Source organism: Leptodactylus fuscus, chromosome 9 (assembly GCF_031893055.1).
Source record: "Leptodactylus fuscus isolate aLepFus1 chromosome 9, aLepFus1.hap2, whole genome shotgun sequence".
NCBI classification, from domain to species: domain Eukaryota; kingdom Metazoa; phylum Chordata; class Amphibia; order Anura; family Leptodactylidae; genus Leptodactylus; species Leptodactylus fuscus.
The window spans coordinates 3,140,327-3,165,231 of NC_134273.1; the positions used below are offsets into that span (position 1 = coordinate 3,140,327).

The 24,905-nt window shown below is 46.7% G+C and overlaps 1 protein-coding gene across 1 annotated transcript; it reads right to left on the reverse strand.

Moving 5' to 3' along the window:
* Positions 1–123: 123 nt before the first annotated feature.
* Positions 124–12,752, reverse strand: KDM4A (lysine demethylase 4A). Its single transcript, XM_075287309.1, has 22 exons — positions 12,522–12,752; positions 10,245–10,426; positions 9,792–9,967; positions 8,353–8,467; positions 8,028–8,221; positions 7,885–7,934; positions 7,521–7,624; positions 7,301–7,438; positions 6,972–7,150; positions 5,924–6,099; positions 5,218–5,510; positions 4,984–5,104; positions 4,704–4,885; positions 4,173–4,365; positions 3,784–3,860; positions 3,648–3,703; positions 3,389–3,497; positions 3,076–3,261; positions 2,780–2,947; positions 2,446–2,565; positions 2,232–2,324; positions 124–1,781 (listed from the first exon to the last, which is right to left on the reverse strand). The coding sequence occupies exons 2-22, from the start codon at positions 10,380–10,382 to the stop codon at positions 1,641–1,643; spliced, it is 3,009 nt and encodes a 1,002-aa protein (XP_075143410.1). The 5' UTR covers positions 10,383–10,426; positions 12,522–12,752; the 3' UTR covers positions 124–1,640.
* Positions 12,753–24,905: the final 12,153 nt, after the last annotated feature.

Genomic DNA, 24,905 nt, shown 5'->3' on the forward strand with positions numbered 1-24,905 from the left:
AAGGAGACCAACGCCGTCTAGAAGCCCTGCGGATTAAAGTAACAGCCATAGTAAGATGCTTCATGCCATGCCAGCCTTGCACTGTGCACATCCATAGCAATGAGAAGAGGTCGCAGCACGGAGTAAGATTTTTTTTCTTTTTATTTAAATACCACATATCAAATAATATCCAGACACAATAGCTGCACGCCACACAACTTTATTGCTAAAATTAATGCTCTACTTTGCTGTATAATTTAAGTTTTAGTTTAAAAAAAGAAAATAAAATAGTCTTTTGTGGGTTTTTTGACAGGGTTCAAAGGGAGCAATGATCCCGATCCTACACGGAGGAAGGAGCCATTCCATGTCCGCTCCTCCATGAACGGCGACTTCCAGACATCCCTCCTCTTCTGTGCAAGATGGTACGATCAATCCCATAAGTTTGACCTTCGACCTTCCTACGCGGTCACTAGATGGCTATCGGCTAGAAAACAGGCGACTACTTCTGACTCCCGGCACTAGGTAGCTATTCTTACAAAACATTTCATATAAATAAGTTTTCTTTTAAATAATTGGCCATGTTGTGAAGCGCATCGGGTACACAAGAGGCTCCGCGGCTCCTCCTGCCGTTATTAAGGATTTTTGTCATAAGTTTACGCAAATATATTGGTTTTAAATACTGAAGTGGGAAAGAGAAAAGATAAAGCATCCTGTGAAGACAATGACCCAGAGCTGGAAATAGAGATATAACCATACATGTAGGGAGGGCCACAGAGAAAAACCATAAATATCAGCACCCACCTCCCTTCAGTTACCCCCATCCTAAAATCCTGGAATCACAACCTCCGGCTGGTTCCCTTCTCCTGTATTTAACATTGTGGAGTCTGTGCGGGGGCTCCGGATTCCAGGGGGCCCCAGAGAAATTTCAGGGGCTGATGGGATGTCCGGATTTAGGTGATCCCATGAGGCGATAAGTCTCTGCACTCATTTGCAGAATACAAGCTTTAGGTTCATTACTACCAGGAAATCGGATTTTTGATCATTTCAGAACAGACATTTAGCTGCAAGATGAGAGGTAGACAGACATGTAACCCTTCAGTAACATTGTAACCGTTGCGCAACATCTTCTCAGACAACGCCAGTTCCCTTCTCAAAGCATCAATGCAGTTTATTGAGTGCAGACAAGTCCACATTTTCCTTTAAATATCAAAAACAAGTCCAGCTTCCAAATGCAAAATGTATCAAAACAAAAGCAACAAAGGATCAGTAAGAAGAGGGGCACAATGGGACAGCGGAGGCTCCGGAGGGAGGGGGAAGATTTAGTGTCACTTTGTTTAGGCTCCAAAGGAAAAGGTGGAGGAGGTGAAGAGAGGTATCTCTAAGAAAAGAGATCACTGGTAACACTGGTCTGGGTGCACAGTCTGATAAGCCCCCACAAGCTCCAGGAGACATTGAAGATCCAAATTGCACAGGGTACCAGAAAAATAATTCATCTGCTGCCAAGCTTGATAAATGAGGATCCAATGGACAAACCTGATCCCGAAGTGTAAAATGTCACAGTAGAGACAAGGTCTGAAGTGAACGAAACGATTGGCCAGGGTTTTGTGCTGCTCCTTTTCCAGTATGACGAGTGGGGGGTAGGGCAGCTGAGACGAGACAACTTACTCCATGATGGCTCGATACAGGGCAGGCTCAATGTAGTCCTCCCGATACCTGGAGTTGATGACCCTTTGTCTCTTCACCTCCTGCTTCACTTCCTTTTCTGCAAATATTTCTGTAAAACGCATGTCAGACGCCACAGACTGTCAGGGAAGGAAAAAAAATAGAGATGAGATCAAGGCCAACGTTATACTCTACCAATATGATCTGGAAAAAATACAACCCGCCACACAACATCCTATACCAGAGGCCAGCATATGATGGACTCGCAACGATCAGGCACAGATTGCCTTCATGATTTACATTCATCTGATACAACCCACTGCCCCTGCCCTATACCGCTGTGCGGTAGATTCTTTTGCTTCTTCCATATTCCTATTGGCTGCTTTGCAATGAACAGAAGGCCACCATGAGACCTGGATGTGGTGACTGTCCCTGTGTAGGGGCGTCCCCTGCAGTCAGATCACTCGCTGGATACAGCACACACAGCTTTACACTTAAGCTACAGCGATTAGAGATTCCTAGTATAACCTGAAGATCTGTGCATACTACACTACAAAGCGTGCGGGATCCTGTAAGGGACGTGTACTGACCAGACGAGTCTTTACTTTCTTTGGTAACTCTTCATCAAGTGTGTACACGTCATCTCTTTTTGCAGGTACATGAGAACCATCTTCAAATTCAATCTAAAAATTAATATAAATTGTAAGTGTCAGAACTCCAGATCACATATATATACAGAGAATCTGATCTCACCACAAAGCGAAATCTAGAAATAAGGAGGGATTTGTAGGATCCCCCTCTTACCTGATACATCTGAATTGTGTGCGAGGCAACAAACTTGGCACCATAGACAAGTCCATCCGTCCAGCGGACCTGTACAATTTCCCCTGCCGGTGGTGGACCCAGATTAACACAGTCACGGCTCTGTCAGAGATGAAAAGGAAACTGATAAACTGCAGCTCAGAACGGAGCGGCGATTGCGCCATTTATTATTTATACATAAAAAAACAGAAAAGAGAATAAACAGATCAGGGATATAATAAAGGAGATGAGAAGACGGGACAGCAAAACACATGAGCCCCTGAAGTATGTGCAGAGGAGAGAAGAAAACGTTTAAGGACGTGATCAAGTCACTCACCACAATATCCTCTGGGTACAGATTGTCACTGAAGGAGCCATCATCAAAATTGACCTCATAAAAAGTCTCCTTTGTCAGTTTGATGACCTCACACTGGTAGTAGCGGCCGTTCTTGTGCTTGCCGATGACACGTTGTCCTACCACAATGTCCTTGTCAGAGTCTTTGCCCTGAAGTTACATGAAGCACCAAGTCAGACACTCATGGATAACAAAAACCAAAAAACACCAGAGAACAGAAAGGTGATGACAAGTGGAACATCATCACTTCTAGGCTGAAAAAGGCGTCTATCCCTTACCTCATTCTGGGATGGTTTGTGCCTGAAGCAGGTTATATACACCACAAATGGCCAGTCATCCGGCTGCATCATCACACCAGCAGCTTGGGCACAGGTGGCATGGAACGAGGTGGGGCATCGGCCATGAGAGCACTGCACGCAGCACCCCGACACCCGCTTTCTCCTCTTCCTGCAGAAAGCACATTTCTAGAAAGACAGAAAGATCACAGGAGGTCAGTGTCCGCTCCAAGACAACCACATACAGGAAAGTAAGATTATTGTGCACTTATAAGTGCAATGCAAATGCAAGACGGCTGTCCTGATGGAAACCTACCAGTCTGAATCTCATCAATGGGATTTTGCTGATGTCTACAGGACGTCTCTCTGCAATGTTCACAAATTTTGCCTCAGCCACTGCCACGGCACACATGACATGCACCCACCTAACATCAAGACAAATACAACCAAGTTAGGACTGTACTCCATGTGTGTATATCAAACAAAATAACTAAAGTCTCACAGGTTCATAGCAAATTCCTAACTTGACCTATAGAGACGCAAAAGCTCATGGAATAACTTAGAAGAAGACCTACCGGTTATCATTGGCCTTCTGTAGAGCTCCGCCACGTAGCGAGCAGAGGCAGCAATCCTAAAGAGACCGGACATAGGGTTAGATAACACAATATGGAGAATCAAAGCCATAGAGTGACCTCACAGCGAGCCGCTCACCTCAGACAGGGCGTTCTCTTCACACCTGGTGCATATCCAGCCTTCTACAGCTTTATCTTTGGACACTCCATAGCAACCTGGAAAATTTATAAAGTGGGGTTACATCAATGTAAGAGCAGAAGTGAAAGATCTCTCAGATTTTTACAGTTTTGTGGACACCCAACTTTAGAGCGAGTCCTCTCCAGCTAAGAGGAGAGACCTGAAGAGGCCCAGTCCTCAATGTAAGGGGTCATCTAAGACTGACAACCCTCTAGCCCTGACACGAGCTCGACTTCACATTCTGCTATTTGGTCCTAACTGAAAAGTGACAACAATACGAACATGACAAGTGTGACAGACAAGCTGCTCTGTATCTGCAGCTATACACGTGTCAGGCTTGGGGCACTTACTGGCATGAACACACACGTTGCAGTTTCTACAGGTTATGAGCAGGCTGGTCCCATCATCCTCCAGGAATGGAGCAGACAGGTTGATCTCAGAGTTGCTGCCAGTGGTTGTGAAGCACATCTCTGGGATAAGTGGCTTGGTCTTGAGGTGAAATCCAGTGGGACTCTCCATCTTGTTCTGTTCTGTGCACTCAGACTGGAGGAGAAAGAAAACACATTAGAGTTATGTTCACATTGCTGCGGTTTCCTTCTTACACCATTGTGTGTGTGTGTGTATATATATATATATATATATTACACACACACCTCCTTCTGTACACTTTACAGGCTACAAATGTTGTTGAGAATCGCTGCACATACTTTGCTTTCCAGCACTTCTCTATTCACAGCATTGGCCCATAGGGTGTCAGACACATGCTGGTTACAGTAGTGCACGACCGTACAGCATTGTGTAAGAGGAGGAGACTAAGGATTTGCAAATTTTACTAATATTTGGCTTTTCAGCATTGGTCCCATCTCCTGGTATTAGCTCACCTGATAGTAACTCCGGAAAAGCAAGCAGATGGAACAGTATGGAGGCATCTGAGACATGGCCAGATTGTATTCCCTCTCTGCCTGGAAATTTGGGGGTTTGTTCTTCCAGAGATGAACGAGAGGTTTGGCCCATTCTTCACTCTCCTCAAATTCTTCATCCATAACCATCTGGTCTGGCTGGTCTACAGATTAAGAACAAAATGGAAGAAAAAGTGAAGCAGGTGGAGCATTTCATCTAATAAAGGGGTTTCTTCATAGAAAAGATGACATTGACACGTACCATCTTCACTGCCGCTGTCCTTCATCACCAAGGGGTGGTAACGGGGAAGCTTGGAGAGGGGCTGCCGGCGGCTTTTGGAATTGAAATTCTCTTGAAGGGAGTCCATGTGCTTCCCTGCCACCTGCAAGATCAAATGTAGTCATTGTATGAAACAATAATGTCCTGCCCAGCATGCTGACCCTATTGTCAGGGTGCCCCCACCACAGTCCCTTCCCCCTCCCATGGGACACTTACCTCTTTCAGTGCATGCTCTGTGAGGCTACCCATAGCGTTGGTCTTCTTCCACACTGAGCTTTTGTTCTGCCCTTTGGCATAACTGTGTATACTGTGAGACTTCTTAGGACAAGATCCATGTGGAGCTTCCGAGTCTGTATCTGATGAACCCGAGCCGTCTTGGGAGGATGAAAACATGGAGGAGCTCTCAGCACTGGTGGAGGGGCTCGCAGGGTTGGAGATGGGAGTTGTTGTTCCTGAGGTGACAAAACTCTCAACATTTTTCAAGGTTTCAAATTGCTGCCCAGAAGAGCCTGAAACAGAAGAGAAAGTCAGGAAAATGTAAGTTACAGATCAGCTGTATGACTGGCAGCTAATAAATGCCCCCTCCCCATGTATACAACTCTACACCGGCACCAATAACCAGCTCTCCTTCACATATAACTGAGTGATCATATAATACTGACAGAGTCCTCATGGCCAGACGAGTGCAGATATAGAAGACTACCTGCTCTGGCTAATATGGGAGGGGGAAATACACATGTAACAAGTAGAATACTGACAAACCACTACATGATGTATTACACTAATACATGGAATTCTGCCTGTTTAATAAGCTCGGGCTTATAGCGGCAACAAGTCTACAGGCTATAAAGGCTGCACAGTGTATTCTATGGTAGTTGACTTTCATGCTGTAGATTTGTGTAGCTTCAGCACTGCGCACTACCTGCTTCCATGTCATCTTCCAGGCACTCTTCCACTTTAGGGTCTTCCACACAAGATGTTTCTATGTCACACTGGTCTGGGCAGAGTTCATCCTTAAATTCTTGGCTCTGGCTCAGCTCCTTTGGTACCTCCAGGCACACTCTGTGGCGTTTGGTTCCTATGCGTTGTTTGGTCACACTGTGGAGAGAGGGGTCCAGTTCAACATAAAAACCAAGCCATAATATCCATCCTGCCAACCCTACTGTAAAGACAAGTAAATATAGAGCACTGGTGCTGGAACATTATAGACATAGATAAGGAAGCTTTATGGTAGAAGGTTTATGGGATCACTGAACTGGCTTCACCCTTAGACCACGAGCCACAATATTAGGTCATGTGGCGTACATGGATTAGGTGGATGTCCGATTACTGGAACCCCACAGATCCTGAGGAAAAGGAATGATCCTTTGTCCCTGTTTGCAAAGGAGGAAGGGGGGTATCATGTCCTGGTAGGCTCTATGGAATATACAGAGATTTAATGGGGCTTTATGACTAGTGGGGATCCCCATGATCACACCTACTGGAAATTTATAATCTATGGTTTGTTTTATTGAACCGCACACGTGTGGTCGTAGTAGAAGGCTCAAGTCTCACAAGATCATCAGACGGGACCCTTCTTAAGCAGGTTGTTCAGACAAAAATTAACAACTCTTTTAAAGTTCAAGTAAATTAGGGACAGGGAAAAAAAACCAAAACAAAAAACGGGAGGCGCGTGAGGACACTGGAGCATCTTCCAGCGCTGTCCTGAAGACCAATCAGCGGCTTCAGCACAACGTCAGAAGAGACCTGGGAGAGCAGATGAATCAGGAGGTGTGGGACAACACCGGAGCAATGGGGACAGGACAGCAGGCATTTATTTTCCCCCTCGCTACCCACAGCAAATATAAACATAAAAAGGGTTGTTCATTTCTGCCTGGATAATCCCTTTAATTTCAGGTTAAGGAATGTACAATGAAGGAAAAAAAAAAAAAAAAAAAAGGAGGGGGGGGGGGTGTCTTCATGTTACCGACCTTTTCTTTTGATCCGCATCAGTTTGTTCATCAGCAAATTCAGCCGCTTCTGGGGTGGGCAACGCGTGGTCAATGGCAGTGACGTCCTTTCCTGCCTTCCAGAGTTTATATCGCTCAGGTTGGAACGTGCGCACAAAAACATCCATGGAGATTTTCACCATATCCTTCCTACAGGAGCACTACAAGCAGGAGACCACAAATGAGAGATTAAAGGAGGTCTTAATACATGACCGGCGCGCTGCAGTGTGGCGGCCAGAGTACTGAGTCTTGTAACGGAGAAGTAGAGCTGGTGCCTCAATAGCTCATGAAATGGCGATCAGAACACTTACCAGGACAGCCTGCTTCCCATACTCGATCCATCTTAAAGTTGCAAAATTGGTCGACTCTGCACAGTTGAATCCGTGATTGAACCCAGCATGGTAACCATAGGGGAAAGTGATCATGAACTCTCCGGCTTCTTGTGTGATCTGGAAGAAAATAATGAAGACACATGAAACTAAATCTTAACATATCTCCCAGCTTCACAGGGCACTGGGAACACATACACACCTTATCGAAGGGGATGCCATATTTTTTGAGGATGAAGGGAGAGATGACAGTCATCTTGTGGCGGAGGAAGGCTTCACAACTCTGAGCGCTGCCGGGGAAAAAACCTGCAGCAAACAAGAGGCGATCAATGACATTCACTGCTCTGCTGTAAGTGATCATTGCAACCCCCCAATACACACACGTGCACTGAATGCTAGTATCTGCTCTAAACATGGAGATGGTGCACAGTGAGGATGCCCATGAGAAAACCTTCTGCTCCTAAGGACCTGATGTGTTGAACGGTCACTGGAAATCCAGCTCAGGACTCCAATCTCATAATGGCTATCAAACTAGCAGAAGTGTCTCCATCCCTTCATGTACTTACCCTTGGCCAGTCGCTCCAGCCTTTTGCCATGTTCTGGGGGAATGGTGTACCTGGAGAGAGAAGACAAAAAAAAAATTAAATAATGAGATTAGATCTGTAGAGTGACTGGACTGTGGAAGAGCAGCAGAGGTCACAATAATTACCATGATTTGGGCTCCCCGAAGTGCAGGTAATTGATGCTGTACAAGTCCATGTCCTCAGTGTGCCAGGCAAAAGAGGTTTTCCACATGCCGAAATACAAATATGGAGTATTGACGCCTTCAATGGTGATCCCGCTCTCTCTCTCCACCACATCTAAGATGGTGTTCAAGTGTCCAATATTCCAGTCATGCACATTCTGGAGGCACAGAAACACTAGGTTATTCTGAATGTTCCCACCCAGTATACAGGCGCCCTGACAGAGGTGCAGCAGGACACCCTGACCATCAACAGTACGGCCTGTCACAGGAACTCCAATGGACTAAATACCTTGTCATACAGGGTCCCATTCACATCAGCCCCATAAATGGGAGCATTGAAGGTCAAGTTCTTCCAATATTTACGCTCCAGATCTTCAAAGTCAGCGTAACGGGGCGTGCAATACCTGCAGAGACAAAGAGGAAACTCGTAGGATCCTGAAGAAAGGAATAACTGTGCTGAACTGACCCGGGAAGCTACATAAAAAAACCAAACAAAAACAAACCACACTTGAAGCTGACTGGGGTTTTCCAATCATTCACAAGCAGAATAGTGAGTGCAGCTCTGGGGTATAATACAGGATAAGTAATGTAATGTATGTACACAGTGACTGCACCAGCAGAATAGTGAGTGCAGCTCTGGAGTATAATACAGGAGAAGTAATGTAATGTATGCACACAGTGACTGCACCAGCAGAATAGTGAGCGCAGCTCTGGAGTATAATACAGGATAAGTAATGTAATGTATGTACACAGTGACTGCACCAGCAGAATAGTGAGCGCAGCTCTGGAGTATAATACAGGATAAGTAATGTAATGTATGTACACAGTGACTGCACCAGCAGAATAGTGAGCGCAGCTCTGGAGTATAATACAGGATAAGTAATGTAATGTATGTACACAGTGACTGTACCAGCAGAATAGTGAGCGCAGCTCTGGAGTATAATACAGGATAAGTAATGTAATGTATGTACACAGTGACTGTACCAGCAGAATAGTGAGCGCAGCTCTGGAGTATAATACAGGATAAGTAATGTAATGTATGTACACAGTGACTGCACCAGCAGAATAGTGAGCGCAGCTCTGGAGTATAATACAGGATAAGTAATGTATGTACACAGTGACTGCACCAGCAGAATAGTGAGCACAGCTCTGGAGTATAATACAGGCTAAGTAATGTAATGTGTGTACACAGTGACTGCACCAGCAGAATAGTGAGCGCAGCTCTGGAGTATAATTCAGGATAAGTAATGTAATGTATGTACACAGTGACTGTACCAGCAGAATAGTGAGCGCAGCTCTGGAGTATAATACAGGATAAGTAATGTAATGTATGTACACAGTGACTGCACCAGCAGAATAGTGAGCGCAGCTCTGGAGTATAATACAAGATAAGTAATGTAATGTATGTACACAGTGACTGCACCAGCAGAATAGTGAGCGCAGCTCTGGAGTATAATACAGGATAAGTAATGTAATGTATGTACACAGTGACTGTACCAGCAGAATAGTGAGCGCAGCTCTGGAGTATAATACAGGATAAGTAATGTAATGTACGTACACAGTGACTGCACCAGCAGAATAGTGAGCGCAGCTCTGGAGTATAATACAGGATAAGTAATGTAATGTATGTACACAGTGACTGTACCAGCAGAATAGTGAGCGCAGCTCTGGAGTATAATACAGGATGTAACTCAGAATCAGTAATGTATATCACTGTCGGCCACTTACTTGTCACTGTTTGCAATCCTTCTGAACTCTTTGACAGTCATCGGCTTTTTCTGTATGTTGTACTGCGTGAAAAGTCCTGATTGTCCAGTGACCACCTGCTGAATGGGCGCTGGGATCACCAGGTCATCCAGGTCATCATAGCATTGCCGAGGCTTCCATTCTTTAGGGGGAACTACCTAAAATAGAATTGAAGAGTAACATATGCAGCGGTCAAAATAACAAGCCAATTTACTGCACAGACATAAATCAGGTCTCCACATTTGGAATACCTCAGAGTTATTACTCCATCTTAGCTGTTTTGTCTACGTAAGCCTGACATAATTTCAGACTCACCTCAGACTACAGCAGTTTCCCTCCATGCTTTATATTACAGCACATGGGATGGCTGATACTAATAATAGATAGAGCGATCTAACAGGCTGATGCAGAGCAGAGTGACTGCAGGTATCTTACCTTGGCCAGGCCTGCACGGTGGGCTCCTTGGGATTCAATATACGCTATATACCGCTTGAAGTCCTGGAACTCCTCCATGGTCGGATAGAAGGTCATGATCCTAGAGCTGGGGTTCGGGCTTTCATTTTCACCTGCCATCTTGACAGTGACTTACGCCCAGAGGGCTTTGCAGCGTCCTAGGGCTGAGGAGTAAAGAGGACTATTAATGTATTTTACAAAAAAAAAAAAAAATCCCAAAACATCAGGTGCCTAGAAAAGGATTACGGTGGATCTGTGTGCATTATGACTGATAGAAAGCGCCTTGTATCAGCTACAACATCACTATATATATATATATATATATATATATATATATATATATATATATATATATATGTCTAGTCACTACAGCATGTAATAACATATCTGGCCTATATCTACTGTGGGACAGAGCAATAAAGCACATAGGCTGCACCGAGCTGTAATGTGCAATGTGTACCAGGCCCTACACAACTTGTATCTCAGCAGTTTATATCTGGCAACGAAGATCCTGGAAAGGAATGTAACACGGTGCAGTCTGACTAATGGCACACTCTGTACACTGCTTGTAGGTTTGTGGTCCAATCACATCTAATCTGTGACAGTCTATGGGGAGCTCAATGTATTGTTTGGACAGTGACTGGATAATGGGAACACCAGAGTCCTATAGAGATGCGTTTCCTATACGTTGCCTTGTGAAGTAATCTAGTTCTGCCTGTCATGTGGTTCTATAGTTCTGCCTGTCACTGCTGATATAATACACGTAGTATCGTTGTACTAATAAGGTTTGAGTTCTACTTGACAACGATTCCAGGGTGTGAGGAAGGCCACAGTGCGGAGCCCATAGATTCTAGAGAGCACTAGTTTTAGGCATCACCCGCAATGTCTTAGGGGTCATCGATTTTATTACATTTTTCAATATAAAACAAGATAAAGGCAAAATGCAGAAAAGGAGCAAAAAGATTTGTGCAAATGAACATTCAAAGATAAAGAAAGAAAGAAGCCCAAAGACTGTTAGTACTAGGGACCACCCCCTCTGTCTGAGTTGAGCAGATGGGTTCGGGTAGTATTTGGGGTGAGCAGATTTACTTGGGGTTCTGTGTGGGGTGGCAGGTAATAGTACAACACCTGCTGGATCCACCTCAAGTGAGAACCTCGCAGGAGCCCACACATTTTAGGAACAACTCCCACCCCATGTATGAGACTGTGATAGCACCGGGCAGTCCTGTCAGTGACCGACCACTTCACCCTAAGTGTAAGAAGGAGCTATCGGAGATCCCCCCGCGGTCAGGCTGTATAATCTACATCAGGCCGAGCGCAGACACTCCGCACACAGGACTACATGCTCCGGAGTCTTCTCTTCTTAGTTGCTCTGACTCCCGGGATCTTCTATCTGCTCTGAGCTTGTCTGTGTCTGTCCTTGGGAAGAATATGCAAATCCGTCTCCCAAGATGTAAACAGGTAGACAGTGCCTCTGTTATGCTGCCCTCTATTGGGAAGCACCCTGAACATCATGCCGACTTTCCCAGAAGTCTTCACTGCATAATGCGGAGTTATAACCAAATCAATTTCTTAGCTACGGACGGCACTCCCTGTTTACATCTTGGGAGACAGATTTGCATATTCTTCCCATGTTCCCTTGCAGTGGAGCAACTATGGCTGTATAAGTGTCCACACACCTGAGAAGGTGGTCTCTCCCTAAGGAGTGACATTATCCCCATAATCAGTGTCTGTCCTGTAATATATCACTGTATTATCTGCTGCTGTAACACTGAGTATCTGCATGGTGGGAATATTAAAGGACTATCTTATCTTATCTCACAGTCACCCTCAGATGGCTGATAACAGGAAGCAATAGATGGTTTTCAGCTACACAGCCCCGGCCATATTGTAAGTCCCTTTGCCTCAGATACACAGATCTGCATAGTAGCTATATATGATATTAGATTAGACTATATCCGGGACTACAACTCCCAGCATGCTCTCCTCGGGGTTGCAGGAAGCAGATGGGGCTCCCACCACTCCCGTGTCTCCTACAGCACAAGCCGGAAGTGACAGCAGAAAACGGGCTGGTCGTAAACAGCGCTGCGGCCTCTGATTGGCTGGACGACGGTGGACCGGAAGTCGCGAACAGGGAAACGTGCGCGGCTCTCCTATTGGCTGACGCCGGGATCAGTCTCTGGGGCTCCCTGTGAGCTCCCGCCCCGCGGCCTGCGATGGGGTGACCGAGGGGAGAACGGCCGAGCGGCGGGGACTTACCTGTGGCAGGCGGGCAGCCTGAGGCCAGAGATCCAGGCTCGATGGTTTTTCCTTCCTGCCAGGCCCCGGACACAGCAGGGGGACAGTCTGTCGAGTCCCCGGTGTGGCCCCCGGCTCTATCCCGGTCCGCGGCCGCTCTGCTCGGGCTTTCTCTCAGATAACGGCACAATTACTCGGAGCTCCTGCCTTCGTCGTCTTTCGTTTTCTCTCTACTGCGCCTGCGTTCTGCTTCCGAAGTAAACCGTGTACAGGCGACCAATCAGAGCGCGTCGGCAGGTGACCAATCAGCGCCCAAGGCCGGCCTCTTCTAGGGTATGGTCCGGCCTGCTGAGGCGAGCTGGCCGCTGATTGGCTCTGGCGCACAATCAGTTTGTCTTTCATCCAATCATAATTGAAGGGGGTGTTTTAGTGGCCATTCCAATGCCCGGGGCGTGGTCAGAGCAGGCTGTGGCGAGTGAGGGGTGCCCGCGGGTGTTATTGTGGCTGAGGGGACACAAAAGAGGTGAAACAACGGCGGAGCCTGAAGTCAGTTGTGTGTGGTGTCAGGCCTGGGCATTGGGGGGTCACCTGCATCCTCCTCTTCTATCTGGGGGGGTTACCTGCATCCCCTTTCTGTTTGGGGTCCCTGCCTCACTATGTACCTGCACCCTTAGGCTTCAGTCCCTGTTTGCAGCCACCCCTCCCCCTGCTTTCTGTATGTTAATTGTCTTGTAATCTCATCATCTCACTTGAGAGGTTTCCTGTACTTTGCAATGATTCCAGTGACATCCTGCTGAGCTTGTGTCTATGCGCTGCCCTCAGTGTGAGCACACCTACCTGTAGTGTAAAGCATACAGCAGTCTACTAATTGTAGAAAGAAACTGAAACAACTGGTCATGGCACTAACATGGCAAAAATACATGTAATGTTATCAAATTCATTCTCCTTATTAGAAGTAAAACATCAGTGGGTCACCCCTTCTATCTCCCCCCCCCCCAATAGTTGTCCTTTAATATGAAGACTCCAAAAGTACATAAAACCTTCCCACAGGCCTGCACCTCCCCTATATCAATAATGAAAAATCACCTAAATATCAATTGCATACAGGCAAATGGTCACAATCCATGTAAGAGTGGCCTGGACTATTGGTAGAGTCAGGAGGGCCCTGAAAAACTACAAGAGTGAGAAAGCACCACATAACATTAAAGGGGTCCTCTGTGCCCCCCCCCCCCCTACTCCTCTCCATAGGACAGGCTGATGTGTGACCAGTGCAGAGCCCTGTCTAGTGGCCGCACTTTATACGAAGAGCTGCATTTACTGTAGTGGGAACTCTGAGAAGAGTCGCGCAGACAGATTGTGGTTATGCCAAAAACATCTCGGTGTCCCATATAGACCTGCAGTATATAGAGACGAGTCTTACAGTATGAGACAGGAAAGCAAACGTCATCTGGAACAGCAGGAGCCTCCTTTTAGGTCGGGGTCCTCGGCTCCTTTTTATTTACCGTCCTCCTATTCCTCAGCACTTTACAGATGTTCTTAGTCACTGTCCCATTCAGGGCTCACCATCTAGATTCCCTATCAGGATGTCTTTGGGAGCAAACCCAGCGAGAACATGCAAACTCCTCTCAGAGGTCGTCCTTGGCAGGATTCAAGCCCAGGACTCCAAGGCTGTAATGCTAAGCACTGATCCAGCTGGCACAGAGTCATACATCTTATGGTGGTATTCACTTAAATGGGACTGAGTTGCAAACAGACCATGTGACAGATGAAGATGATGCCATTGGCCTATGAATTAGAGGATATCCGTGTCGGACCCTCAGCAATCTATAAGGTCATAAGAGAAGGTCATCAATATTTTAGTCCTAAAAAACCTTTTACTCTAGCGTCACAAACATCAAAACCGCTGCTGAATGTCTGCAGGGAAGTGTAGCAGTTTTTCCTCCTGGGATTCAATGGGGGGTCCCTTTACCCCCTGCAGCTTTTAATCTTTGTATTGCAAATGTAAGGCACTCAGGAATAATTGATGTATTGTGGTAAAACCTGTAGAGCCGGTTACACTAAATTCACACTTGTGCCTGGTAGTGTCCACTAGCCAAACTGGTATCCACTACCCCCACACACAAACCTCCCCCCATCCACACAAAAAACAGATTGGTCCAAAAACTGATTCTAAGCAGTCACACAGCGGATACCAAATCCATCTCCTTAAACAGATTAGTCACTGGGTGTCTGTAAAATTACACCCACCAAGGGGAGCGACACGAATAGCGGGTGTATTTATCCATAGTCTGAACAAATCACCCAAATTTACTGCAAATCATCAAATCCAGAGTCATGGCGGTCTGACTGCAGCAGTGATGGAGCGCAGGAGCGTCAGAGGTTGTGTCCATAATATGTCAGCAATAAAGCGCCCGTATTACACCAATGGCCGCCGTCCTCACATTAGTCAGGTTCACAGATTATAGAAATGGGTGGAAACTAAACCCACAGACTTGGTTGGTACGTGTGTGATTTTGGCATTTCTGGAGTCCTGTATGTAGACGTGTGTGCTGTGTATGAGCCCTCACGTATCATGGGATTGGGTTTGTAGAAAGGATTTTGCTTTATTTTGCACTTTAGGAGCAAATCTTAAAGGGATATTTCCATCTACATAATTATTTTTAAATTTGTAGATAATTAAAAGTTAAACATTTTTGCAAATATAAGTAATGAAACATTCTGCAGAATTTTAAAGATTTTCTCTAAATATCTTGTGGTCAGTCTGTTGTCTTGTTCAGTTGCTTCTGGATACGACCACGAATGCAGGAACTTTCTAAGGTCAGAAAATCAGCCATGGTTTCTTTATCGTGTCCGAGATCTCTTCTGATACATGCAGTGTCCTTGTCTGATATCCCAGCTACAATAAGACAATCATGGCTGGTTCCTGACAAGTCCCAGACCATAGAAAGTGTCTGCATTAGTGGTCATAACCAATGGCAGCCAATCAAGACAACAGACCGTCACCACTAAGAAAGTTAGAGAAAATCTTTAAAACTTCAGAGTTTGTAATTACTTATATTTGCAAAACTGTTTAACTTTTAATCATCTACAAATATAGATACAATCATGTACATGGGAGACCCCTTTAAGTTGTGTGCCATTTTTGCTTGTAATCTCTGTGAAGTTGCATTCAGGTGGTTGTATATATCAGATATTAGGCTGTATGTATATATAATGTTGTGTGTGTACAGGTAGTGTGTATATATACAGGTTGTGTGTGCATTTATCTCTATGTATAGGTTGTGTGTATGTATACGGTACACTGTACAATCTCAGCAGATACAGCTTTTGGTGTCGCACTTTGCCATGTGCACTACAGATTTCTAACACATTAGTCAGTAACTGTCATTTATTACACATTATACATTATATATAATTGTAGTAACTTCAGTAAATCATTCCCCTTATTTCCAGGTCCCAGTGAGTAACTTTGTTCCGTCTGCAGCTAAACCCTGTCCCTGCCTGGACTCCTCCGCAGCCCCGAGGAATAATGGCCTTTTGTAGTGACTTCTCGCACCCCTGCAGGAGGCTTCTCACCTATTGGACTGGATTTACACAGCCAGATTTATGCACATGCACACAATAGGTCAAACAACAAAGTAGATACAAGATATTCCAAGGAACAACAATGTCAGTAAGGGCAGCACTACCACAGTATGTAGAATAAAATACACATTACATACAGAAAAGTATAAATGAGGGGACAGACACATCCATAATGTACGTAATGTATACACATGTGGGGAACCCGGACAGACACATACATAATATATACACATGTGGGGAACCCGGACAGACAAGTGATTCAGGGGACAAAGTATACCAGTATATAAAACATAGTGTGACACCAACCACATAAATAGTAATGATGCCAATGGAGACGTGAGTTGTGATATACAATAATATAATATTATACTGCCCTTATAGGCATACTGCAAACAAACTGCGCATCAGGGTGTCTTACCATGTGTTATACGTTATGTGTGTTTCACCATACTGGCTTTGTCAGGATGGCGAAAGGCGTGTCTGGACAAAGCCAGTGTGGCGAAACACATCGGGGTGCGTATACTATTTATGTGGTTGGCGTCACACTATGTTTTATATACTGGTATACTTTGTCCCCTGAATCGTCTGTCCGGGTTCCCCACATGTGTATACATTATGTACGTGTCTGTCCGGGTTCCCCACATGTGTATATATTATGTATGTGTCTGTCCGGGTTCCCCACATGTGTATACATTACGTACATTATGGATGTGTCTGTCCGGGTTCCCCACATGTGTATACATTACGTACATTATGGATGTGTCTGTCCGGGTTCCCCACATGTATATATATTATGTATGTGTCTGTCCGGGTTCCCCACATGTGTATACATTACGTACATTATGGATGTGTCTGTCCCCTCATTTATACTTTTCTGTATGGAATATGTGTAAGTGTGATTAACTTCAGTAACAATGTATATTTTATTCTACATATTGTGTTAGTGCTGCCCTTAGTGACATTGTTGTTCCCTTGTATTTACGCTTTATCCTCACTTGTATCTTCATTCTGTTGGTAATCCAGATGTATGGGGATGAGTAACATGATGTATGAGGGGGGTTACATGGGGGGTGGTATGTTATTACTATTATCTAGATGTGCCCTCAGGTCTCACCCCATAGTTCGTGAACTGTACAGACACCAGGCCGATGGGTCTTTGTTCTTCCACTTTTTTTCGGCAGGATCCGCTGCCTTTCCCGGGGTTACCCAATGTCTTATTAATTCTGTTCTGAGCTTTTATATTACCTAATGTGATCTGCGGCACATCTATGATGTCAGAGGGATGGAGCGCCATCTCTATCATTGGTGATGTAATCCCCGCTGGCGGATGGGCAGAGTACTAGGAAACCAATAGGATCCCAGCTGTGACAAATGCTGTTTGGTCAGGCATTAAATCCTTCGTCTCAATGGAAGAGGCATCTAAAGGGTTAACAGCGGAGTTCGATGCTTTCACCAGTAAGCAGGTGATTCCTGGCACCGTCACGTGTGCAGAGGGCTCAGCTCTGGGGCCCTCACAATACGTCCCCTGTGACCTCATGATGTAATATTTCATCATGAGTTGTATAATAGGTATATACATGGACGGAGATCAGTGGAGTCTGCCATCTCCAGGCACCGCTGATATCTAAGTGTTGTAGCATTGCTAGGATTGACAAGACACATTGTAAGTCTGTGACTAGTCCTGGTTACTGTTGGCGACCACAGGGGGGCAGTGTTCAGCCGGTTTTATTTCTCTAGTAAAATCTCACTATTTGCTGAGAATCCTCTGTAGGCCGGGCAAGAATAGTGTAATGTAGAGAAGTGTAAGGTGAGAATGACGCTGAGGGATTTGGGGATGTCCGTGTGCAGTAATCCTGCAATAACAGTGACGTAACTAAAGCCTTGCGGGCCCCGGTGCCATCGTCTGTCCGGGGCCACTACCTCATCCCTACAGAGAATTCTTGATAGTGATGGTTACGGGTGCTGAGGAGTTTCATCCACCTTAGTGGGGTTCAGGGTAATCTGAGGGTCTCCTTGGTTTATGGGCCAGATGGAAGATGCAATACTGATGTCAGTGCTCCTGGGGCCCGATACAACTGCCCCCCCTCAAGTTACCCCCCTGTACCTTAAGCAGTTAATACCAGGCTGCGTCTACCAAGGCAAACAAAACCTTGTGTAAGTGCAGATAGCGGCGCCTGCTCCTCTGGGCAGATGATGTCGGTTCTGCCTGTCGGGCTCAGGTGAATGTTTCGGCTGATAACAGCGAGTCGTACAGTGTGAATATTGTCAGTAATGTGACAGCTCATGGGGCAGCCTGAAGCGGCTGATAACAGAGAGCAGCAGCAGTTATACAGGAGGAGGCTCTGGCTTTAATGTCCCTTTTTGTAGAATATTATTAGTTCAGCCCAGTTCACACGGCAGTATCTGAAGAGGGATTTTAGCCGGACGTCCCCTGACTCCTGGACATTTCAGGCTCAGATGAAAAAACCTGATTTATCGGAGTCTCAGGCCGTGGACAGCCTGGAATCTGCCGCTGAATCAAGCGATCTTGTATGTAAGGTGAGGCAGAATAAGCGCGGAATCCACGGTGTGAACAGGGCTTTACACATAATGTACAGTATGTTGTGTTATTCTGAATATATTTGTGTGTATTTATGACTCTGTTCACGTTAGTGCAGGTTTAAGACTGTTCTATCTTACACCGGTCGTAATAACCTCCACAATTGGCGCAAGTGATTTATGTAGAGGCTCCGGCCTAAATCATGTGCACGTCCCTGCACAAACATGGCCAAGGTGTCGCTGCCCCAGACCCCCCAGAGTATATCTGCAGGGAGCCGTCATCTGTGCCTATGGAGAATGTATTGTGACTGCTGCTGCCCCCTGCTGGCCGCAGCCTGCATGTACAGTGTGTAATACCAGAAACTGCAGTCTGTAATGCCGGAGCGCGGTCTCCACACCCTCAGACACGGCGTTGTGTTGTTAGTGAGGGTTTGGCTCTGTTCACATTTGTGTCTCAATATTTGTTGCAGATGAAATTAAATTTGATAAATAATATTGTGTTTCATTATTAGGGCCAATGACAGACAGTCTAATATAACACGAAGGATGTCAGAGGTAATCCATTCATATAACGTGTGGTGTGAATTGTGTCCTGTGACAGGGCAGAGACCCCGTCCGCTCCTTGTCTTGCCCGTCCGCTCCTTGTCTTGCCCGTCCGCTCCTTGTCTTGCCCGTCCGCACCTTATCTTGCCCGTCCGCTCCTTGTCTTGCCCGTCCGCTCCTTGTCTTGCCCGTCCGCTCCCTGTCTTGCCCGTCCGCTCCCTGTCTTGCCCGTCCGCTCCCTGTCTTGCCCGTCCGCTCCTTGTCTTGCCCGTCCGCTCCTTGTCTTGCCCGTCCGCTCCTTGTCTTGCCCGTCCGCTCCTTGTCTTGCCCGTCCGCTCCTTGTCTTGCCCGTCCGCTCCTTGTCTTGCCCGTCCGCTCCTTGTCTTGCCCGTCCGCTCCTTGTCTTGCCCGTCCGCTCCTTGTCTTGCTCGTCCGCTCCTTGTCTTGCCCGTCCGCTCCCTGTCTTGCCCGTCCGCTCCCTGTCTTGCCCGTCCGCTCCTTGTCTTGCCCGTCCGCTCCTTGTCTTGCCCGTCCGCTCCTTGTCTTGCCCGTCATTCCTTGTCCTGCCCGTCCGCTCCTTGTCTTGCCCGTCCGCTCCTTGTCTTGCCCGTCCGCTCCTTGTATTGCCCGTCCGCTCCTTGTCTTGCCCGTCCGCTCCTTGTCTTGCCCGTCCGCTCCTTGTCTTGCCCGTCCGCTCCTTGTCTTGCCCGTCCGCTCCTTGTCTTGCCCGTCCGCTCCTTGTCTTGCCCGTCCGCTCCTTGTCTTGCCCGTCCTCCTCTTCCATCCTTTTGCTCCTGTAATAATTCGGCATTATCTCCTTGTGCCGTTCCCCTGCTGCGCTGAATTCAGACATTTCTGGCACCGGTGTCCCCGTCACGCTGTTCCATCTCTTTAGATTTGACTTTCTTACTATTGAGTTGTTTGATCCCGGTCTTTGCTGTAATATTTCTGCAGCTTGGTAGTTATTAGTCGCTCTCGTAGTCGTGTCTTCTGTTTTCTCGCAGACTCTCCTCATTGCCAGAGGCGTCCAGACACCGGGTTATTAGTTCTGAATGGTAATGGGATCATCATTACTCTTTATTCTCAGCGGAAACCTTTCTGATAGAAGTTGCCAATAGTAACATGACCTCAGCGTTCCAGTCGTCTATCGTAGTGCAGGGAAATCCCACAGAAAAGATAAAGCTGGAGAAAAGGTAAAAATTAAAGGAATCTTCTATAAGTCATTGTGACTATGGGAGACGCGAAAAGTGGGGAGCAGAACGGGCGGACTCATTGCCAGGGTCTGACTGCTGGGACTATCAGTGCCCTACATGTCATGGGTTAGAAAATCCCTTTAATGTGAACCCACAGCATGTGAATGAGGGACTCCGGCACACACGCGGCTCCGACCTCGCCCACCATTCATCGCTATTCTTCTGTATTGCTCCATGAAAGCGAATAACCAGTGGCCGTCCTCAATCCTGACTGTAGGAATCGCTTTGTAGTCCGCAGCTCTGACAACTGTTGTCTGTATCCTGAAGGGGCGAAGGATTAGAAGGGCCGAGACTTTTTGAATTCATAGATTTGGGGCTTGTTTGGTCAGAGACGCACAGCTTGTGTGATGGATGTATGACCTCATAGTGATGTATGGGAAGTTATCACGGTCTATCACATGACTGGGCACCTGTGTGTTCATCACATGACCATGGACCGTCTATCACATGACCGTGCACCTGTGTGCTCATCACATGACCATGGACCGTCTATCACATGACCGTGCACCTGTGTGCTCATCACATGACCATGGACCGTCTATCACATGACCGTGCACCTGTGTGTTCATCACATGACCATGGACCATCTATCACATGACCGTGCACCTGTGTGCTCATCACATGACCATGGACCGTCTATCACATGACCGTGCACCTGTGTGCTCATCACATGACCATGGACCGTCTATCACATGACCGGGCACCTGTGTGCTCATCACATGACCATGGACCATCTATCACATGACCATTGACTGATTTTTATTCACTGGCAGTAAGCAGAGATCTAGAAAGCAATGAGGAATAGATTACCGAAAGTAAATTGGAATTTTGTAGAACATTTTATTACACTAATAGTAACATTTGTCTCTCAATATTTGTCTGAACAATCTCTTTAATGAAAAATGCTGCAGCAAAACAAGGTTATCGAAGGTTTTGTCCGTCACATTCTTAGCTGTGTTTCACTATGTTGTGGCCTTAGCCCAGGATGGTCATCTGAGAGTCCCTATTGATGATCAGAGGTCGCACTGTCACCTGTATAGCCAAGTGTGCGTGTCTCATGCAGGAGAGCAGCAGCCCCGGCTGTGCAGCAATAGTGCAGGTACCCGGCGCGTCCTCTCAGGTGGAGTGTAAGGAACTGTAATAATAGGACACTGTGCACACTGACAGCCCTACTAGTAACAGTAGTGAAGCCACTGATTGTTCTCATTGCAGTGAGCCGTCCTCTGACACAGTGCACTATTATAATATAGTGTAATATTAGTATCGTTATTACTGTGATAGTGCCCCCCACATGGGTAATACCTGTGGTCTAATAGTGCCCACCACATGGGTAATGCCTGTGGTCTAATAGTGCCCCCCACATGGGTAATGCCTGTGGTCTAATAGTGCCCCCACATGGGTAATGCCTGTGGTCTAATAGTGCCCCCCACATGGGTAATACCTGTGGTCTAATAGTGCCCCCACATGGGTAATGCCTGTGGTCTAATAGTGCCCACCACATGGGTAATGCCTGTGGTCTAATAGTGCCCCCCACATGGGTAATGCCTGTGGTCTAATAGTGCCCCCACATGGGTAATACCTATGGTCTAATAGTGCCCCCCCCACATGGGTAATGCCTGTGGTATAATAGTGCCCCCCACATGGGTAATGCCTGTGGTCTAATAGTGCCCCCCACATGGGTAATACCTGTGGTCTAATAGTGCCCCCACATGGGTAATGCCTGTGGTCTAATAGTGCCCCCCACATGGGTAATACCTATGGTCTAATAGTGCCCCCCACATGGGTAATACCTATGGTCTAATAGTGCCCCCCACATGGGTAATGCCTGTGGTATAATAGTGCCCCCCACATGGGTAATGCCTGTGGTCTAATAGTGCCCCCCACATGGGTAATGCCTGTGGTCTAATAGTGCCCCCCACATGGGTAATACCTGTGGTCTAATAGTGCCCCCCACATGGGTAATGCCTGTGGTCTAATAGTGCCCCCACATGGGTAATACCTATGGTCTAATAGTGCCCCCACATGGGTAATACCTGTGGTCTAATAGTGCCCCCCACATGGGTAATACCTGTGGTCTAATAGTGCCCCCCACATGGGTAATACCTGTGGTCTAATAGTGCCCCCCACATGGGTAATACCTGTGGTCTAATAGTGCCCACCACATGGGTAATACCTGTGGTCTAATAGTGCCCCCACATGGGTAATGCCTGTGGTCTAATAGTGCCCCCCACATGGGTAATGCCTGTGGTCTAATAGTGCCCCCCACATGGGTAATGCCTGTGGTCTAATAGTGCCCCCTACATGGGTAATGCCTGTGGTCTAATAGTGCCCCCCACATGGGTAATACCTGTGGTCTAATAGTGCCCCCCACATGGGTAATACCTATGGTCTAATAGTGCCCCCCACATGGGTAATACCTATGGTCTAATAGTGCCCCCCACATGGGTAATGCCTGTGGTCTAATAGTGCCCCCACATGGGTAATGCCTGTGGTCTAATAGTGCCCCCCACATGGGTAATGCCTGTGGTCTAATAGTGCCCCCCACATGGGTAATGCCTGTGGTCTAATAGTGCCCCCCACATGGGTAATACCTGTGGTCTAATAGTGCCCCCCACATGGGTAATGCCTGTGGTCTAATAGTGCCCCCCACATGGGTAATACCTGTGGTCTAATAGTGCCCCCCACATGGGTAATACCTGTGGTCTAATAGTGCCCCCCACATGGGTAATACCTGTGGTCTAATAGTGTCCTCCAAATACTCTTACCATAATTATTTTTACTCTAAGGCTGTGCCCGGGACATGCTCGGGCTCACAGGATGTGTGCAGCTTCTATTCTGCTCCCCGAGCCCTCCCTATGGTGCCGCTGGGACCGAGGAGAATAGAAGCTGCACATCCTGTGAGCCTGAACGGGTCCTGGGCGCAGCATTAGTGTAAATATAATATAATTAAAAATCAGGGCAAAGGGGGAGGGAACAGGTACCTAAAGGCGCCCCTAACACTGTGGGGGTGTTGAGGACTATGTGCAATTTGTGGCTTGGGGGCAGACAGTGGTACTATTTGGATCCCACCCTGTGCACCCTACCTGCTTACAGTCGCCGCCCCCTTGGGGGCTCTGTCATCTGCCGCCTACGGCGAGACGCTTATCCTGGTCATATGGTGGAGGTCGTACGTAAACCATGTGTGATGTGGAAGTTGTACAGGTCTCCGCTGTGTCAGTCATGGGTCATTGGGATGACAATAAGCGTCAGCGGGAGCCTCACTGCTGCTAATGACAGGGCGGTCATTGTGAACATGCCCCTATTTACAAACAGGTGCCTGAAGGTATATGGCAAACGTGAAATCTGAAGATCTGCCCCCTTCCTAATACTTACCCTCCGCCTGCCATAGGGTCAGTCCGCAGCTCTCCTCTGCAGCAGCGAAACGACTCATTACCTGCACAGGCGTCATCACCACCTCTGCTACCTACATATGTAATGTGACCGCTATTCTGCTGGAATCTCTTGTTATTATAGTATTAGCTTTTATAACATTTGTTAAGAAAGTTTTACATCCCCGGTCACAGCCCTCACCTGTCTGCTGCTTATTATGTGACATAAGTGCCACTCCCCTGAAATCTCCCCTGTCCTACAATCCTAAATCAATAGGCTGCAGTTATATTCTTCTTTTTGATCATTACCACAGCAAACGAAATCACTGCCGGCCCTGGAGATAGAAGTGAAAGCCGACAGAGAGCGATGGTGTGCGTCACTCGAGAGGGCGATCAGAGCAAGGCCGGGTCACTGCAACCGGAGCGATGGAGCGAGCGCTCGCCGAGTGCGGCAGGTAAGAGGGATCCTGGAAATACTTCAGCTTTATTACTGCTCTGCATCTGTACAAGGGTGGATGGAATAGAAACCCCAACCAAAATTTATATCTAGATCTATTTCATGGGGATTGAAGGTGCATTGTGTGCAGTGCCGGCAGATGTGCCAGAATAATGGAGTATTCCAGTTCTAAAAAGTTTTTCATCCTGATGACTTATCCACAGGATAGATCATTGCTATGTGATGTGTGGGGGTTAGACCCTCAGACCCCACAACCTCTGTGTGCTGAAGGTTTCTCTTCATGTAATAGGTGCAGCTCTGTCCACTGTATAGCAGTGTCTCTGGGGAATTGCAGTGCCGCTACTATTACATGGATAGGAGTATTGAGCGTCAAACATTCTGCAATACTTGATAAATTTGGGCTTTAAGAAGTTCCCACCATGATAAGAATCGTTAGTCTATTTGGAGCAATGGCAAGAAAAGCCACAGAAGTGAAGCAAATAAACACGCGAGGTCTTATGTCAGGATATGATCTCAGGATTTCTGAGTCGTTTTATCACAGATGGATAAGTCTGTGCATTGGTGTTTTCTGGGCTCAGGCTATTGATGGCCTCTCCTTGGGGCTGATCCTGCACATACTTACTAATATAAATACAAAACATTCATGTGAATGGGTCAGCTG

Excerpts from the sequence above, each read along its gene's own strand:
- KDM4A (XM_075287309.1), bottom strand. The coding sequence starts at position 10,382 with ATGGCAGGTGAAAATGAAAGCCCGAACCCCAGCTCTAGGATCATGACC. Across the intron at positions 9,968-10,244 it reads ACCGTGCAGGCCTGGCCAAG|GTAGTTCCCCCTAAAGAATG; the intron begins GTAAGATACCTG and ends ATTCTATTTTAG. Across the intron at positions 3,498-3,647 it reads CAGAAGGCCAATGATAACCG|GTGGGTGCATGTCATGTGTG; the intron begins GTAGGTCTTCTT and ends TCTTGATGTTAG.